The sequence below is a fragment of the Colius striatus genome, chromosome W, assembly GCF_028858725.1.
Source record: "Colius striatus isolate bColStr4 chromosome W, bColStr4.1.hap1, whole genome shotgun sequence".
NCBI lineage: Eukaryota > Metazoa > Chordata > Aves > Coliiformes > Coliidae > Colius > Colius striatus.
In genome coordinates, this window is record NC_084789.1 from 8,376,215 (window position 1) to 8,394,070 (window position 17,856).

At 40.8% G+C, this 17,856-nt stretch overlaps 1 protein-coding gene across 2 annotated transcripts in view; it reads left to right on the forward strand.

The window, feature by feature from the left end:
* LOC133628512 (cell division cycle protein 27 homolog) overlaps positions 1-17,856 on the forward strand; it is a 63,697-nt gene extending 45,841 nt beyond the window's left edge. For both annotated transcript variants that reach the window (XM_062016773.1, XM_062016774.1), the window contains exons 13-19: positions 726-878; positions 2,649-2,857; positions 3,507-3,624; positions 6,223-6,351; positions 11,885-11,959; positions 13,698-13,878; positions 15,127-17,856. In XM_062016773.1, coding sequence (XP_061872757.1) covers positions 726-878; positions 2,649-2,857; positions 3,507-3,624; positions 6,223-6,351; positions 11,885-11,959; positions 13,698-13,878; positions 15,127-15,209 — 948 coding nt within the window. In that variant the 3' untranslated portion in view covers positions 15,210-17,856. The remainder of the gene's footprint in view (positions 1-725; positions 879-2,648; positions 2,858-3,506; positions 3,625-6,222; positions 6,352-11,884; positions 11,960-13,697; positions 13,879-15,126) is intronic.

The window sequence follows — 17,856 nt, forward strand, 5'->3', positions numbered from 1 at the left end:
GGAGACGCATGTGGTATGTTTCAGAGGTGGTTTTATAACTGTACACATGGTCTGTTATGAGGCAGAGCACACTGTGCTGCTTAACACTTTTGCTTTTGTTTTTTTTGAAACTGGGACTACAGACCCTAATGGAGTCCCAAAAGCTAAGCTGCTTCCCTTGTTTGCTGCTTTGAATGTTGTCACCTGTAAGCTAAGTTTATGAAAGAGATATGGAGGTCAGAAAGACTTTGTTAGTCAACTGTTGATAGATATAGCTGTCTCAAATGGAAGTAAAGAACATGTGTTTGTCACATGCTTGTGCATGCTCCTTATCCCTGTGTCAACTGTGTCTACTGCAGTGATTGTCATGTTGCCTTTTGCCTTGTAATGGTTATGCACAATGCCTAGAGGGTTGTATGTAAGTGCTTGGTATGATTCCAGTACTTTTTGTCTGTTAGAATGGCTGATAACCATAACTGACCCATAAGTGTCCTACATAATTTTCTAGTTTTGTGGGTGCTTGTGTGCTGTGATAGAACCAGTGATGTCACGTGAGTCACCAGCAGGGAGGGCTGGCTGCCTTTCTGATGGCATAACTGTACTGGGGTATAGTCGCTTGCTTCACTTAAAGGGGGAGTTACAGGACAAAGCAAAGAGGATGCTCAGTCCAGACCTAACCTAACTCTGACCCATGTGCTCTGCTTTGGTGAGTCGAATTTTGTGTTAAGCTTAATTTCTGTTCTTAGGCTGAGAGAATATTTTCAGAAGTAAGGAGGATTGAAAATTACAGAGTAGAAGGCATGGAGATCTATTCAACTACGCTGTGGCATCTGCAGAAAGATGTTGCCCTTTCAGTTCTTTCAAAGGATTTGACGGACATGGATAAAAACTCACCAGAGGTATAAAATGCTGTGGTCTCAAATGAAGAGGGACACTGTGGCAAAATCAATGATTCAGAACAAAGTTCTGAGCAATAATCTAGTTCAAGGGTATTCTCCTGTGAGAACAGCATGCCAAAACTGGAGAGGGAGAATTGTCCGTTGAATTAGAATATCAGCTTACATGGAACAGTTTGAAACTTTTTATCTGTTAATTACTATTTAAATTTGCACTGACACCATCCAGGAAGATTGTGGATTAGTCAGTCACTCCTGCTGCTGCCAGTATGCAAAGATAAGGAATATCTTTTTCCCCTACCACCTTTTAATTGCTGTAGTTAATTCACTGGCACTTTAAAACATATTTGCTTTAGAGTTACTTCTCAGGCTTTTATGCCAAAGTCTGTTCAAACTGCCAAATGTATGTGTGGTAGTTTGAGCCTGGCTGGATGCCAGGTGCCCACCACACCGCTTTATCCCCCACCTCCTCAGCAAGCCAGGGAAGGGGAGAAAATAAGATGGGAGTCTCGTGGGTTGAGATAAAAGCAGTTTAATAAATAAGCAGCAAAGCCGCGCGCGCGGGAAGCAAAGCAAAAGCAGATAAGCTGTTCCTCTCTACGTCCCATCAGCAGCGATGTCCGGCCACCTCCCGAGAAGCAGGGCTTCAGTACGCGTAGCGGTTGCTTTGGGAAGGCCAGAAATGAATCTCGCCTCCCCTTCCTGCTCCTCTCCCCCAGTTTATATTACTGAGCTGACGTCATATGGTATGGAATATCTCCTTGGTCAGCCTGGGGCAGCTGTCCTGGCCATAGTCCCTCCCAAGATCATGCCCACCCACAGCTATTGGTGAAGGTGGGGAAAGGAATGCTGGAGGGACAGTCCTGATGTTGTGCAAGCGGTAGTCATAATATTGATATCAACAGTAAGCACAGCACTGCAGGAGCTGCTGTGGAAAATCACTACCATCCCAGACCCACTACAGTCTGGTAATATGAAGTCACGATAGGCAAAAAGACAGACATCTTCCAGTCCGTGCCACTGTCAAAGTAGTAAATGTATGCATTTATAAATGTGTTCTTAACACATTGAGAAAACTGTAGATTGGGAGTTTTTGTTGGAGGAGAGAATCCTGTTCATGTTGTCTTGTTAGCTTGTCTTATTGTGGAAAAATCAAAACCAATGAAGCAATTGGTAGCTGTGGTAAGATAGAATCTACATTCTCTTCTCTCCAAACTAATACAAGGACTGGAGAACAGTTACGTGATTTGGTGATGATGCTAACATTTTGGGAAGGCAAGAGACCCTGGGCTACGATGCTTTACAGTCTCAATGCTGGTTGAGTGGGAGGGCAGGAGGAGGTTGCTGCTTAAACTGCTGCTTTGCAGATTTCCAGATTTGTCAGTTGGAGGGAGATGAAGAGTACAAGTGAGTGTATAATCTCCCCTTTCATTGTTCTTAAATATCTGAGGTGTCTTATTTCTACCTTTTTCAACAGCTTTAGAAGTTTTAGTCATTAGTCAAAGTATCTAATTGACACAAACATGTTGGGTGTCCTCAATTTCTAAAATTTTATATTTCAGTTTGTTTAGCTAGAAGGTATATTTGGGCCTGTCTGCCTCTGGGGGATGAGACTGAACTTGCTGTTGGGGTGGTCTTTATTGATACTACTATTTAATCTAGGAGGAAGTTATGTATAATTATGTAAATCTGTATGGGAAACAGTTCAGCTCCAACTTTTAATTGCTCCAAGTTGTGAAAAGTGTGCTAATCTTGCAATGCTGTTTTTACTAGGCGTGGTGTGCTGCAGGAAACTGTTTCAGCTTGCAACGAGAGCATGACATTGCAATCAAGTTCTTCCAGAGAGCCATTCAAATTGATCCAAACTACACTTATGCCTACACCCTGTTGGGACATGAATTTGTCTTAACTGAAGAATTAGACAAAGCATTAGCTTGTTTTAGAAATGCAATCAGAGTCAACCTGAGACACTATAATGCATGGTAAGTTTTGCTTTATCCCCCTCGTGATAAAGAAACTACTTTTGGAGAAGTGTCTTCTGGATGCTGCCACTGCTATGGTTTCCTCTGCTGCTCTTGTCACGTAAGAAGAGAGCCAAGCTATTTCTGCAGAAGATGTGAGCCTTACCTGTTTAATAAATACTTCCTTACACAAGGAGGGCAAGGAACTGGAGCGCTTTTGGTTTCCACGGGTATTCTTGGCTCTATTAGCTCAGCTATTTTGTTGTTCTGTGTAGTGCTCCTCATGCATCTAGTTGATCTTCAGTTGCAGGAAAAAAAGATCTGCCCCTTTCTACCTTGAGATACATTCAGTTTATTACAACTTTTTTTGTTGAGGAAAAAAAAATATAAAGCAGATGAAGTTAGATCTGCTAATGTATGTCTTGGGGTCTTGAGAAACTTCTGTATGCTTTCTACTTTGTAGCTACTTAGCCAGACTTTCTGTCTTTAGATACTTCAAATGACACAATTGAGGGGAAAAAAGAAGGTAATTTGATGTACTTCCCCCTCCCCCCCAGGAAATAGTTTCCCACCCTGGTAGGGTTGGCAAATCTATAGATTTTCTGCCAGGTCATGTTCACTGAGAAAGATGAGTTTGTCTGTCTTAACAGAATTTCTTTTCTGCTTGCAGGTATGGGTTGGGAATGATTTATTACAAACAGGAAAAATTTAGTCTTGCAGAAATGCATTTCCAGAAAGCACTTGATATTAATCCTCAGAGCTCAGTCTTACTGTGTCACATTGGAGTGGTAAGTAGCTTGCACTTTATCCTTGTATTTTAATCTGCTTCTGTATTTTGTTTGTAGTACAAAAGTAATTCTGAAATGTTGGGATTTTTTGCTGAAAACAAGTTCAGAGTGCCTATTGCAGAGTCTTAAGTACCACAGGAATGAGTAACTACAGGATTAATGTGTCAGAAAAGAAACCCTCCTCTGTCTTCAAACTACTCTTAGCCAGTCATGTTTGAGAGTCAAACAAAATAATAGTGAGGTGAAAATCAAGACTATGTGCAGATATCAGGGGGAGTCAACATGGCTTCACCAAGGGAAAATCCTGTTTGACCAACCTGATAGCTTTCTATGAGTGCATAACCGGCTGGCTAGATGAGGGGAGAGCAGCAGATGTCATCTACCTTGACTTCAGCAAGGCTTTTGACACTGTCTCCCATAACATCCTCATCGGAAAGCTCAGGCAGTGTGGCTGGGATGAGTGGACAGTGAGGTGGATCGAGAGCTGGCTGAATGACAGAGGCCAGAGGATGGTGATCAATGGCACAGAATCGAGTTGGAGGCCTCTGGCCAGTGGAGTTCCAAAGGGATCGGTTCTGGGGCCAGTCTTGTTCAACATCTTCATCAACCACCTGGATGAGGGGACAGAGTGTACCCTCAGCAAGTTTGCTGATGACACCAAACTGGGAGGGCTGGCTGATTCACCAGAAGGCTGTGCTGCCATTCAGTGGGATCTCGAGTGTCTTGAGAGTAGGGCAGAGAGGAACCTCATGAACAAAGTGCAGAGTCCTGCATCTGGGAAGGAACAACCCCACGCACCAGGACAGACTGGAGAGCAGCTCTGGAGCTAAAGACCTGGGAGTCCTGCTTGACAATAAACTAACCATGAGCCAGCAATGTGCCCTCGTGGCCAAGAAGGCCAATGGCATTCTGGGATGCATCAAGAAGAGTGTGACCAGCAGGTCGAGGGAGGTTCTGCTCCCCCTCTGCTCTGCCCTGATGAGGCCTCATCTGGAGTCCTGTGTCCAGTTCTGGGCTCCCCAGCTCCAGAGGGAGAGGGAAGTGCTGGAGAAAGTCCAGCGCAGGGCTACCAAGATGATCAGGTGACTGAAGCATCTTTCATACCAGGAAAGGCTGTGGGAACTGGGGCTGTTTAGTCTGGAAAAGAGGAGACTGAGGAGGGATCTCATTAATATTTATTAGTATATAAACAGTGTCAGGAGGTTGGAGCATCACTTTCTTCTGTTGTATCTAGTGACTCTTTCACTGTTCTGGTGAGGGAGCCATGGCACGGACTGCCCAGGGAGGATGTGGAGGCTGCTTCTCTGGAGCTTTTTTTCAGGACCCACCTGGACATGTTCAAAGAATCATTGAATGGTAGGGTTGGAAGGGGCCTTTAGAGATCATCTAGTCCAACCCCCTGCAGAAGCAGGTCAACCTAGATCAGGTTGCATAGGAATGTGTCCAGGCAGGTCTTGAAGACCTCCAAGGAAGGAGACTCCACACCCTCCCTGGGCAGCCTGTGCCACTGCTCTGTCTCCCTCACAGTAAAATATTTTTTTCTTATGTTTAAATGGAACTTTTTCTGTTCCAACTTCATCCTATTACCCCTTGTCCTGTTGCTAGATACCATAGTAAAAAGGGATGCCCCAACCTTTTGACATCCACCATTTAGATATTTATAAATGAGATTTTATTAATGAGATTCCCCCTCAGTTTCCTCTTCTCCAGACAAAACAGCTCCAGTTCCTGCAGCCTTTCCTGTGTGACCTGTTCTAGGTAGACTTGCTTCTGCAGGGGGATTGGACTGGAGGATCTCTAAAGGTCCCTTCCAACCCCGCCCATTCTATGTTATTGATGTGAACAGAGTATTTATAGGGGATTTTTATCCTTCATACAGAAGAAATTATGTGGTTTTTAACTACTATTGCATGCGCTTGGACCAGTGCTTCCAGTTCTATAAAATGCTAAGCAACTCATCTCACCTTTTAGAGTGCATTTTTTTTGTCCTGGCTGCATGTCTGCATTGACCTCATTCCAGTCACTTGCAAACATGACAACTTACTCCTTAGGCCTCTTGATGCCAAGTGGAACTGAAGTAGCAGGTACCATCTGTTCAATTAAATCTATAGGGATATTTGAGAAATCTGTCATTTATCCATCTGCTACTGTAGTCCTTAGAAAACAGTAGCCTCATTCTAGTGAATGCTTGCTTATAAAGTTGGGAAGTAGTTCTCTGTCATGGTGACTTAAGGCCATGTGAGTGTGATGGATTGTTACCTGCTGGCATTCATTTGCCTTTTATGTGGCAGTTAAGTTGTGTCAAATGCTACAGGGATAGTGGCTGCTTGTCATTTGTGTAAGGCATTGAGCTCACTCCTGGCCAAAGGTTAAATGACTTCTGTAAGCCATTGGGTAGGGGGAACTTTTCAAGGTGGAAATAAGGTGATGTGAAGTTTTCTTCCTGTAAGAAATCATGTACAGACTTGGTCTGGAATTGGACAAATACTTTTTTTAAAGGAGTAGATTGTAAATAAATGCAGTTAAATTGATTTGTCCTTATCTGGTAGATGAACTGTTATTTTCCCTTTTAACATTTTTTCTCTTGTTCTGTTATAGGTCCAGCATGCACTGAAAAAGTCTGAAAATGCTTTGGATACTTTAAACAAAGCTATTAACATTGACCCTAAGAACCCGCTATGCAAATTCCATAGAGCTTCCATATTGTTCGCAAATGAAAAGTACAAGGTAAAGTTTGGTACATGTCAACAACCTTAGGTTACCTTTAAATTGCTCTAGCTTGGAGTGGGGATGCACTGGAAACTAAATGTTTGCAGATTAACACTGGGGTGGCATCAGGGCTTGCAGGAAGAGCCTGGGAAATTGGCCTTTCTGGTAGAGGATAACATGAAGCATTTGCTTGAAGTGCTGCCTTCGCAAAGGGAACTCTGTTAAGTATTTTGATGGTTATAAAATCTAGGGCCAACAGGTGATGTTTTTTCAATTATTATTGTTCTAGTCTGACCCTGGAAAAAAAAAAGGGAAGTAATTGCAGCTGTCACTGATGTGTGGCTGTATTATCAGGAGTTTATACTAAATTACTCAAAGACTCAGAAAATTGCTCATACCTGATTCTTATTGCTATAATTGGTTATTTCAAAGGCTGTATTATTGAGTGAAAAATAACCTAAGCAAATTTTGGTCTGATCCCCTGCTGACATGTATCCTATTTACAATGAACAAAGATCTTTTCTCAGTCTGTTTTTCCAGTGACTGTTGTCCTCTGGCCTGGCTTTTTGGCTGCAGAAGGTAACATGCTGTATGGTTTTTGAAACCTTGCTTCAGAAATGTGTGTGGATGTAGAAAGGGAAATCTTCACTTAAAACTGTTTTGTGGTCAGTTTTTTTGAAAACTTGTAACTGATCAGATGAAACAAAATGTAGTAAGATGAAGGACTTAAAGAAGTGCCAATTCATACATTGGTTTTAAAATTGAAAAGCACAGGATAAATACAAGGTGGAGAGTGGGGATCTAATAGTCCACTGTCTTATTGACTAGCATTAATGAAGTAACTTGTTGACTGTGGTCAAATGGCATTTTAGGAAATAAAACACTTGGACTCTTTTTCTTTGTCAATCTGGGAGCTGTAAGACTGAAGTTGTGCTGTTCACAAACTACATAGAATCATAGAATGGTAGGGATTGGAAGGGACCTTTAGAGATCTTTCAATCTAAGCCCCCTGCTGAAGGAGGTCCACCTAGATCAGGTTGCACAGGAATGTGTCCAGGTGGATTTTGAAGACCTCCAGAGGACATTCCACATCCTCCCTGGGCAGCCTGTGCCAGGACTCCATCACCTGAACAGTGAAATAGTTAGATTTTTTTTTTCTTAGATTTAAATAGAACTTTTCATGTTCCAGCTTCATCCCCTTACCCTTGTCCTGTCACTAGATACCATAGAAAAAAGGGATGCCCTTATTTAGATATTTGTAAATATTAATGAGACCCCCCCTTCAGTCTCCTCCAGACTAAACAGCCTCAGTTCCTACACCCTTTCTTCATAAGGAAGATACTTCAGTCCCCTGATCATCTTGGTGACCCTGCGCTGGACTCTCTCCAGCACTTCCCTCTCCCTCTGGAGCTGGGGAGCCCAGAACTGGACACAGGACTCCAGATGAGGCCTCACCAGGGCAGAGTAGAGGGGGAGCAGAACTTCCCTCGACCTGCTGGTCACACTCTTCTTGATGCATCCCAGAATGCCATTGGCCTTCTTGGCCATGAGGGCACATTGTTGACTCATGGTTAGTTTATTGTCAACCAGATCTCCCAGGTCTCTCTCTGCAGAGCTGCTCTCCAGCAGGTCACCCCCAGCCTGTCCTGGTGCATGGGGTTGTTCCTTCCCAGATGCAGGACTCTGCACTTGTCCTTGTTGAACCTCATGAGGTTCCTCTCTGCCCTACTCTCAAGCTGGTTGAGATCCCGCTGAATGGCAGCACAGCCTCTGGGGAATCAGCCAGTCCTCCCAGTTTGGTGTCATCAGGGAACTTGCTGAGAGTTCACTCTGCCCCATCATCCAGGTTGTTGATGAAGACGTTGAACAAGACTGGCCCCAGAACCGATCCCTGTGAAACTCCACTGGCCAGAGGCCTCCAACTCGATTCTATGCCATTGATCACCACCCTCTGGGCTCTGTCACTCAGCCAGCTCTCAGCTCACTGTCCACTCATCCAAGCCACACTGCCTGAGGTTTCTGATGAGGATATTATGGGAGACAGTGTCAAAAGCCTTGCTGAAGTCAAGGTAGATGACTGCTGCTGTTCTTCCCACATCTAGCCAGCTGGTTATGCACTCATAGAAGGCTATCAGGTTGGTCAAACAGGATTTTCCCTTGGTGAAGCCATGTTGACTCCCCCTGATAACCATCTTTTCCTCCATATGTTTAGTGACAACATTGCTCCATCACTTTTCAGGGATGGAGGTGAGGCTGACTGGCCTGTAGTTTCCCAGGTTGTCCTTCTTGCCTCTTTTGAAGACTGGAGTGACATACATTTATTTGCCTAACACTGGCTAAACTTACCACACTGTCAAAATTCTGTTAGTACTGGTGCTAAACATCAAACCATTTCATTAATTTTTCAGTCTCACTCACAAGGTCCCATCTGGGTCACCAAAACTGTTGAGGGATCCTCAATCCTGAAAAACGTATCTACACAGGAATGCAGATAAGCCAGGTACTTCTTTATTATGCAGCGCTGGGAAAACACGGGGGATAGCTCCTCCATATGTGCTTCTTTGTTAGTTACCATTTTCAGGGTTTTTATACAGGTCAAACAAAAGAATTACATTTGCCAACACAAGCATGCATAAAAAATGTCCATCTATCAATTTAGCCCTTCACCTTGATTGGTTCCCAACAAACACAAAATTTCCAAACTCACAGTGATTGGTCAAAAAAAGATATCAGTCCCTTTGTTTTAGTAACAACTAAGGTAACAGCCAAGGTAACCTAATGAATACATATACCAGGGTCTTGTGGTTAAGGTAACAGGTGTGGTATGTAACTCTTGCAGTTTGATCCTTATGTGATTCAAATGAATACTTACTTAATCAATAGGTGTTTGAGTTATTTGCAAGTGCTTAGCTAATTGATTGAACTATTACTAGGTGATAAACAAGTGCTTAACAAGTGCTTGACTACTTATTGTGATGAGAAGTTGTTAACTAAAATAATTGTGTATCTGCAACATTTCCCCCCTTTGAAAATATTGATAATCACATTCCAATACTTTCACTCTTATATTTCTGTTTTCTCCATAACAAAACCATGATTGTCATATGGTGGTGGATCACCTTTGAGCTGATCATTGTCTCTTGACAATGCTGTCAAAATTCTTTTGCTCCATCGTGTTCTTTGTATTATTTCTCTTTTGATGAAACGATATACGAAATAGATTGCCAGAAACATTAAAATCAATAGCAGAAGTGTTTCAATTAGTGACTTTATCCAGGATTTCAGGTCCAGGCCCAGTTTCTCAAAAACTTTATCTATCCAGGATGTGTTCATATCTTACCTAATTTCCTGGTATTGGAATTACCTGTTCCAAGTCTATTTCTGTTTGGACTGGAGTCTGGGCCTGAACATTCAATATGAATCAATTTGACCATCCAACTTTGATCCATGTTTCCACCACCATAGACTGAAAAACCAACAAAAACAAAAACTTAGTCATGTTCCAGAGTTAATATCTCAAGATCTCAAGATCTCCTACAACTCTCCCACTCTCCCATGGGCTTGATGGTGCCTTCTTCACTCGAGTGTAGTGGATCCAGGCATCGGATTCGGCAATATTGATTGCAGTGAAGGTGGTCAGCAACACCTGGTCTGGTCCCTTCCACCTTCCTTGCAGAGGTTCTTCGTTCCAGGTCTTTATGTAGACATAATCTCCAGGCAGGATGTTGTGTACTGGATTTTCCAAAGGCAGAGGTCAATTCCACACTACTGCACTTCAGAGCCTGTTCAGAGTTTTTCCAAGAGGAAGCAAATAGTTACACACATCTTGTTTTCCGTCACATGCATGTTTGGATTTGGTTCAGGAACCTCATAGGGTTTTCCATAGATTATCTCATAAGGACTTACTGACATTCCACTTCGAGGTTTCACTCTTATTTTGTAGCAATGCAAGTGGAAGTGCCTGAGGCCATTTTAGTTTAGCCTACTGACAAATTTTGCTAATTTGTCTTTTTAGGGTCTGATTCATTCTTTCCGCTTTTCCACTTGATTGCTGTCTCCAAGGGACATGTAAATCCCAGGAAATTCCTAGGACTTTGCTTACCTCTTGTACCACGTTGGCCACGAAATGTGGTCCTCTGTCTGAAGATATTCCAAATGGAACTCCAAACCTTGGAATAATTTCTTGCAGGAGCCATTTAACTGTTTCCTTGGCTTGATTGGTGCCACAGGGAAAGGCTTCTGGCCATCCTGAAAAGGTGTCAACTCCGACCAACACATATTTATATCCATTGCATTTAGGCAATTCTGTAAAATCAATTTGCCAATAATCTCCTGGTTCCACTCCAGTTTTTATTTTGCCCATCTGTACTCTTTTTCTACTATTGGATTATTCTTTAAACAAATTTCACATTTCGCCGTTACTGAATTTGGCCATTTCCAACATTCGTACTGATATTACACTTCTTTTCAGAAGCTGGGTCATAGCTTCTGCACCCCAGTGACACTCCCTATGCTTTGTTTGCAAAATCTCTCTCATGATTAAGGGAGGCAATACTACCTGACCTGTACTTGTCATCCACCATCCTTCTGAATTTTTCTCTGCATTTAGTAACTTAGCCAATTTCTCATCCTCCCCTGAATATTTTGGTGACTCCTTAGGAAGCACTACTGTTCTGGTGGGGATGATTGCCATTTGTGAGACTGTGTGTTGTGCTATTTTCCTAGAAGTCTGATCTGCCAATCTGTTTCCATCAATTATCTTTGAGTTCCCTGTCTGATGTGCTTTACAGTGCATGTTTGCTACTTGAACTGGTTCCTGCACCGCCGCTAGCAGTTGCAAGATTTCCTGTTGATGCTTAATGTTTGTTCCCTGGGAGGACAGTAGTCCTCTTTCTTTCCACAGGGCGCCATGGGCATGGACTACTCCAAAAGCATATTTTGAATCAGTCCAAATACTAACTGGTTTTCCTTTACTTAATTCCAAAGCACGTGTCAATGCAATCAGTTCTGCCTTCTGTGCAGAAGTTGTACTTGGCAATGCATTTGCTTCTATGACTGTGTTTTCGGTTGTTACCGCATATCCTGCTTGGCGAGTTCCATTCACGACGAAGCTGCTGCCATCTGTGAACAGCTCCCATTCAGGGTTTTCAAGAGGATCATCCTTTAGGTCCTCTCTGCTGGAAGAAGTTGTTAACAAAAATAATTGTATATCTGCAACAATCTCATTATGCCTTGTTGGGGGTGAAAGGAGCATTTTATGTCAGAGTTGTAAGATGTGTTGTGGGAGACCAAAGTCTGATAAACTTACTCTATTTCTTTAATAATGGGGCTATAATATGCTCAAATGTTGAAATGAGAAACTAATTTAAAAGGAATTTGAGATGCTTCTCAAGAGAATTGTTCTTTTGGTCTTGATGGAATAAACTGAATCTAAATGCCAGATTTGGGGTTTTTTTCATGTTAGTGCTGAGTCACAGTTTAGTAATGTCATAACTGTTTGCAGACTGCTAGCTTGTACTTTACTAAGTTGGGTTTTTTCTTCTTTTCCCAGTCTGCTTTACAGGAACTTGAAGAACTGAAACAGATTGTTCCTAAAGAGTCTCTTGTTTTCTTTTTAATAGGAAAGGTAGGTAAAACTTAACCGTGATCATAAGATCTTTTGTTTCCTTTGTTGTAGAAATGTATGCCTAAAGAGAAAATTTTATGCTTGTCACTAATCTGCCACCATTTGGAGCAATATTCTAAAAATTCCCAAAGCTTTAAATAAGGCTTATTTCTCAGCTTTATGAATCAGCTTTTAAGTGACAAAAGACAGTTATTACTGGAGCAGCCTTTGGCTCACTTCAAAACAAACTAAGAAAAAGTAACCCAAGCCAGTGTCATTCTTTGCCTGCTTTAGTTTCATCACTATCAACTTGAAAGGTAATTCATTTAGAAAAGCAAGAAATTTATCCCAGTGAAGATACTTTACTAAAAAAAATACAGTAGTTATGCATGCAGCAGTTGTATATTTTTCCCTAAAAATGAAACTTGATCAAGACTTGATTCAGTACAATAAGAATTATGTGATCAGTGGAAATCCCTAAAAGTTTGAGGAATAGTCCATCCAGTAGTCAACACTTTTGGTTATTTGTGTGTGTAGCTATTAATGTTGAATCATGTTCAATGTCAATCAATAGTCTCCATGTCCTTTTCTGCTGACAGCCTCCCCAAAAGTATTGTAGGAGATTCTCCAGTCTGAATGTAAGAAGAATCTTTAGTGAGACTAACAGAGTAGACTAGCACAAGGAGAGACGTTACTAGTTTGTCATCTGTGTTTGCATTCCAACCTTCTTTGTGTTTTAATGCCACAAAAAAAGTTATCTGATAATGGAAATGCTCCTTCTTCATCATTGTCTCTGCTAATATGTTTTCAATAAGTTCTGTACCTTTCTACTTCTGTGGACTGTCTCTTGGCTAGGAAGGAAGAAGACAAACTTACATAGCACAGTACTAGATAACTCTTAATGAGCAAGATTTCTTCTTTTTCTTTTTTAAAAATGGAGAAAGGTGAAACAATTTGTGCTGGAATTTGACTAGTATTTGTCCAGGAGTAGCTGGACCTCTAAATCGATGTTAGAGTTGCAGACTTAAGCATTCAAACAGTGAAAGTACTTAACAGTTAAATTATGTGCTTATCTGTCCTTAATCCTAAGGAGAACTTTGGTTCAAGTTATGGTGACAAAGGTAGTAAAATATGGGCTGGATTCTGCAGTGCAGTGTTGTCTTGAATGTCCTGCTGAACTGAATGGCAACATAAGCTAGGTGTCACTTCATGTCTTGTTATTTTCTGCACCTACTAATGACAGTTAAAATGCCACTTGAGGATATAAGAATGGCTGTACTGAGTCAGATGAAAAATCTGTATATCCACATGTCCTGCCTTTGCTAGGCCTCAATACGAGAGGTGTGGGGCTGATATTAGCAATCTGAAACTTTGGACTTTTCCTGAGCCAGAAGTAGATTAGGGGTTACAGTGATTCAAATTGAAAGTGCTGAGGGAGTAAGACAAAACAAAACATGTACACTAATAGTTTTTGCACTACTCTGCTGCAGAGATGCAAAACTTAAACTTATATCTGCAGATCTGCTTTCTTATGGTTTGGAATCTGTCAGCTGATAGTTTAAATTTTTTGAGTCTTAAATAGAACCACTTGTTCATTCTTTATACATGTTTCCTGTGGGACTTGTGTAATAAGCTTTTAATATCTACTCTGTTGCTTTTCATAAAGTATCAGTTAACTGTGGCTCAGTTTGTTTGTTTGTTGAGATTGTCAAGTAGTAACATCATGTAAATCAAGCCTTTTATGCTTCTTTTATTTTAGGTTTATAAAAAACTAGGTCAAACTCATTTGGCCCTAATGAATTTCTCATGGGCAATGGACTTGGATCCCAAAGGAGCCAATAACCAGATTAAAGAGGCCATTGATAAACGCTACCTTCCAGATGATGAGGAACCAATAACTCAAGAAGAACAAATCAGTGAATGTTACCCCTATGAATCAGGTTTGTACTTCCAACCTTTTGTCATTCAAGGACCCATTTCCACTTCAGTGGTAGGAAGCATCCCAGGTTTAATAAGTGAAACATACTGCTCAACCTTGCTGCTCAGCAAGTAAAAACTCCAGAGACTCTTCATGTTTCCTACAATTAGTAGGAAATAAAAGATTGTGATGTTTCTTCAGAATCTGTAGATAGAGGAGGACGGTGGTAATAACTACTGTAAGTTCATACAAATCATAGCTGGCTAATAGTGTCTTTGGAGACCAAGATGTTCCCAGAGCAGCAAATCTTCCCTCCCAGGAGTATCAAATAATTTCTATGTAACTGAATGGCAACTGAAATTGTAGAGACTTCATCAAAAGTTAAAGTGGATGTGGAGTAAAAATTTGGCCTGCTAAACATAAAAGGTAGCTTTTGAGCAAAGTCATGGAAACAGTTTCATTTGAATTGAGAGAAAATAAAATACTCCTGTTATACTACTTAGGAATAATCCACAAAAAGGAGTGGCCCAGGTTTCTCTCTTTTTATCTTGAGAGCTTAATTCCATGAAGTATGAGTATCTCTCTGAGATGTGTATAGTCATAAATATCGACCTCTTTGGTGTAGACTGAAATAACAATAGAAAGTAAATACTAGTAAGCAATTTAATTCTGTTTCCTACAAAGAAGAAAATGTTTCAGGTTTTTGATACTTTATTAATAGATGTATGTTATATTCTACAGTTCTAAGTCTTCAACTGAAAAAGTTATCACGCTTTCATCTTGTATATCACGTTGATTGTTATTAGTCCTGTGTACAATGTGCTTTTCAGTACTGGAAACTTATCCTGCACTGCACTTCCTGAAGTATGAGGTTTTTTCTCTCCCTGCTATTGTAGTTGGACTAACTCAGGAAGCTGACTTACTGGTGACTGAGTGTGTTTCTGACCAGAAGATGGAGACAGAGTACTGGAACTGCTGAGCCACACACACAAAAAATAAATTTAACAGTAGATGGCTGAGGCTGCAGCATGTTTTGTTAATACAATCTTCACGTTAATTCCTTTCTAAATGCATTTATTTAGGTGTCATTAAGGTAATGAGGATCAGTGTGTTAGAAGGAAAAAGTCATACAGCTTTAAAGCATTTTGAGGGTGAAGCCCAAACCCATTGCTGCTGTGCTTTTGATGTGCTGGTGATGATTGTGGGGGAATTGTTGTAGCAAAGCAACCTGGTACTGTTTGACAACTTTGTGTTTCTTGTTCCCCCAAAGTTGGCACAGATGAATCCCAAGAGAGCAGCATGACAGATGCAGATGACACGCAGCTCCACGCAGTTGAAAGTGATGAATTTTAATCTCCGAAAGCCAGTATCTGAACTTGAGTGTGTGGCTGGTACTGTTGTGTTCTCCCCTTCCTTTGTACCCTGGGTCTTCACATCACTGAACCAGCATTATCATTCTCCACTGACTCCATGAGTACACCATTCAGACTTAAACTGTACATCAAGTTAATGACAGTACAATTCATCTGCTACTGAGTTGGACTAGTTGATTCTTGTTCATTTATGTAAGTGACTGAGGAGGAATTGCTGTTTTTGGACTCCCCTTTGATGGAAAAATATGGAAAGAAAGACTTGTTTGCTGTAACAAAGCCAGTAGATATATGGGAATAGCACTATTGAAGCAGTGTCTCATTCTTTTTCCAGAAATGTGTCTTAGTTTGGTTCATTCTTGGCAAGCAGGGTGCTGAACCTCATTTCCAAGTTTGAGGACAGTGTTGACAAATGCAGGCTGTTGAAGACTTTTGCATATTGTTGTGTAACTTAAAATACCAAGGAGTGTAGATGACCTTAAAGCTGCAGTGTCTCCAGTGAACAAACACCATGCACATGCTCTCAGGACTGGGAATGTGTCGGACTATGTAAAATACCCCTTGTCTCTGCTTAGAGTGCAAACTTGCAGGAGTGGAAATATAGCAGGAGAATCATATTGTAGAATCAAAGCTTTCATGAAATGCTTTCATGTTCTAACTAAGAATTAATTTATTCACTTAGTTTCTGGAAGTGTTTACTTTGTACTTAAAAGAAACAATTCAGCAACACCTTGCTTTTTTTCATATGCTCCTTGACTTGTTCCTCCCCTTTTAAGAATAAAAATTAATAAAGGGTAAAATCGAGAGAGAAATGTAGATACAACTGTAATATGAAAACACCAAACCCTTAATCCAGATTGACTGTGTTTCTAAGCAGGTAGACTGGGAAGACCATGGAAGCCTTCATAGAATCGGAACCATAGTTAAATGTGTCAAATAACTGTCTAAGATTGGTACCATTTTTAAAACTGTTTTGTAAAGTGTGGTCCAAGGAGGATGCAAAAATGTGCAATTATCGTTCTCCCTTTTCTTTAAGTTGTTCTTAAGGATTCTCACACTAGGAATACTTTCCTTTTCTGCAGAGGCTGTGCTGGTGAGAAAAAAGCTATGCCATATGACCGAGTCCAAAATTATCTTTCTCTGTATTGTTCTGCAGGAACAACTGGTGCCCTTTATGCAGTGACAATAAAGAAAGTGTATGATATTAGCAGTCTTAAAGAGCAGTTTATGCATAATAAATTGACAATTATATGAATTTCATAGTAATGTACTTGTGATCAGTCTTAATGTTCTTTTTTTAATGTATTGGGGTTTAGGGGTCTCTTGGTTATCTTTGCAACTTTGGTTTTTTAAAAACAAAAAATCTGTCTCTTATACTTGGCATTTCTTCTGTCACAGCTGCTCTCCTGTTGAGAGCCACAGGGACACCTTTATCATTTGAAAAATAATCCTCAAGTGTAGAACAAAAATATAAATCTCAGATTTCCCTTGTTTTAAAGTAGGAGGATAAGTAGTGAAAAATAGGCTTAAACTCCCTTAATGGTACAAAAAGGAACTCTAAAATCTGAGGAGTGATAATATATTAAAGGAGCTTTGTGCCTCTGCCAAGTACTTCTGATCAGCTTGTGTCTGGAAGGCTAATGCACAGACTGGAAAATGGTGACCTATTTTGCCTGGCTGAAGCATACAGCTTGCACAGCTTCTTGTGGCCATTAGCTGTTCTAGGACCATTTCTTTTTCCTGAGGAGCACACAGGGTTCCAGTTTCCCTGAGAGCTGATCTTCATCCACGGTCAAGCTTGGGCACAGTGTCTGTTGAGTTGCCTGTCTCCGTCCTGACATGTTTTTCCTGCATATGCAGCTTCCTAGCACATCTTTCAAAGAGGACCTTCAAAGCAGCGCCTCAGTGTGAGGTCTGGAGGCAGCACTTCTGTGAATGTCACCAATTTAATGTATTGATCAGCTTCCTCTTGGTTCCAAACATTTTCTAAGCAAAAAGCAGGAGTAAGCAGGTGCTACTCTCAAGACTCTCCATAACCAGTGCTGAAATGGGGACCAGAGATCTAGGAAATGAGGTAGCTATTTCATTTTTCTCTTCTCTAAAAGTTGTGAACAATTGTAATCAAACTTTTAACACCTTGGAAAGAGCTCTTAATTCAACTGGGATTTTAAAAGGATATTCATGCTATTTGGAAGATGCAATGCATAAAATTGTCACTTGCTTTATATGTACATATATGCATTGAAGTGATTTTTCTTTTCCTGAGATTCTCAAGTATTATGTCTTCTGAAGAGATGCACAAAAATTAGTATTTAATCAATAAAATTTTTGCTCTTAAGGGAGAGGGGCGAGGAGAGTAGGGAACATGAATGCATTCTGGCAGCCAGCTTTGAGCAAGTGTGTTCACTGAAAAATAATTACAGAACTGTCATTTTCTTACAACAAAACTATGGGAAAATGCGAAGTGGGGGTGTGGTGTGTACTCTTTGCATTGAAACAATGTAAGTTGTCTATTTCCTTTTTTGCCTTTCTTGACTTTTTATTTCAAAAAAATGTACAGTCGTCAGGGGAAGAAGTCTTTTCTGTTAATATATTTGTGATTCACAAAAGGATGTGGAAAGTCTAAATAA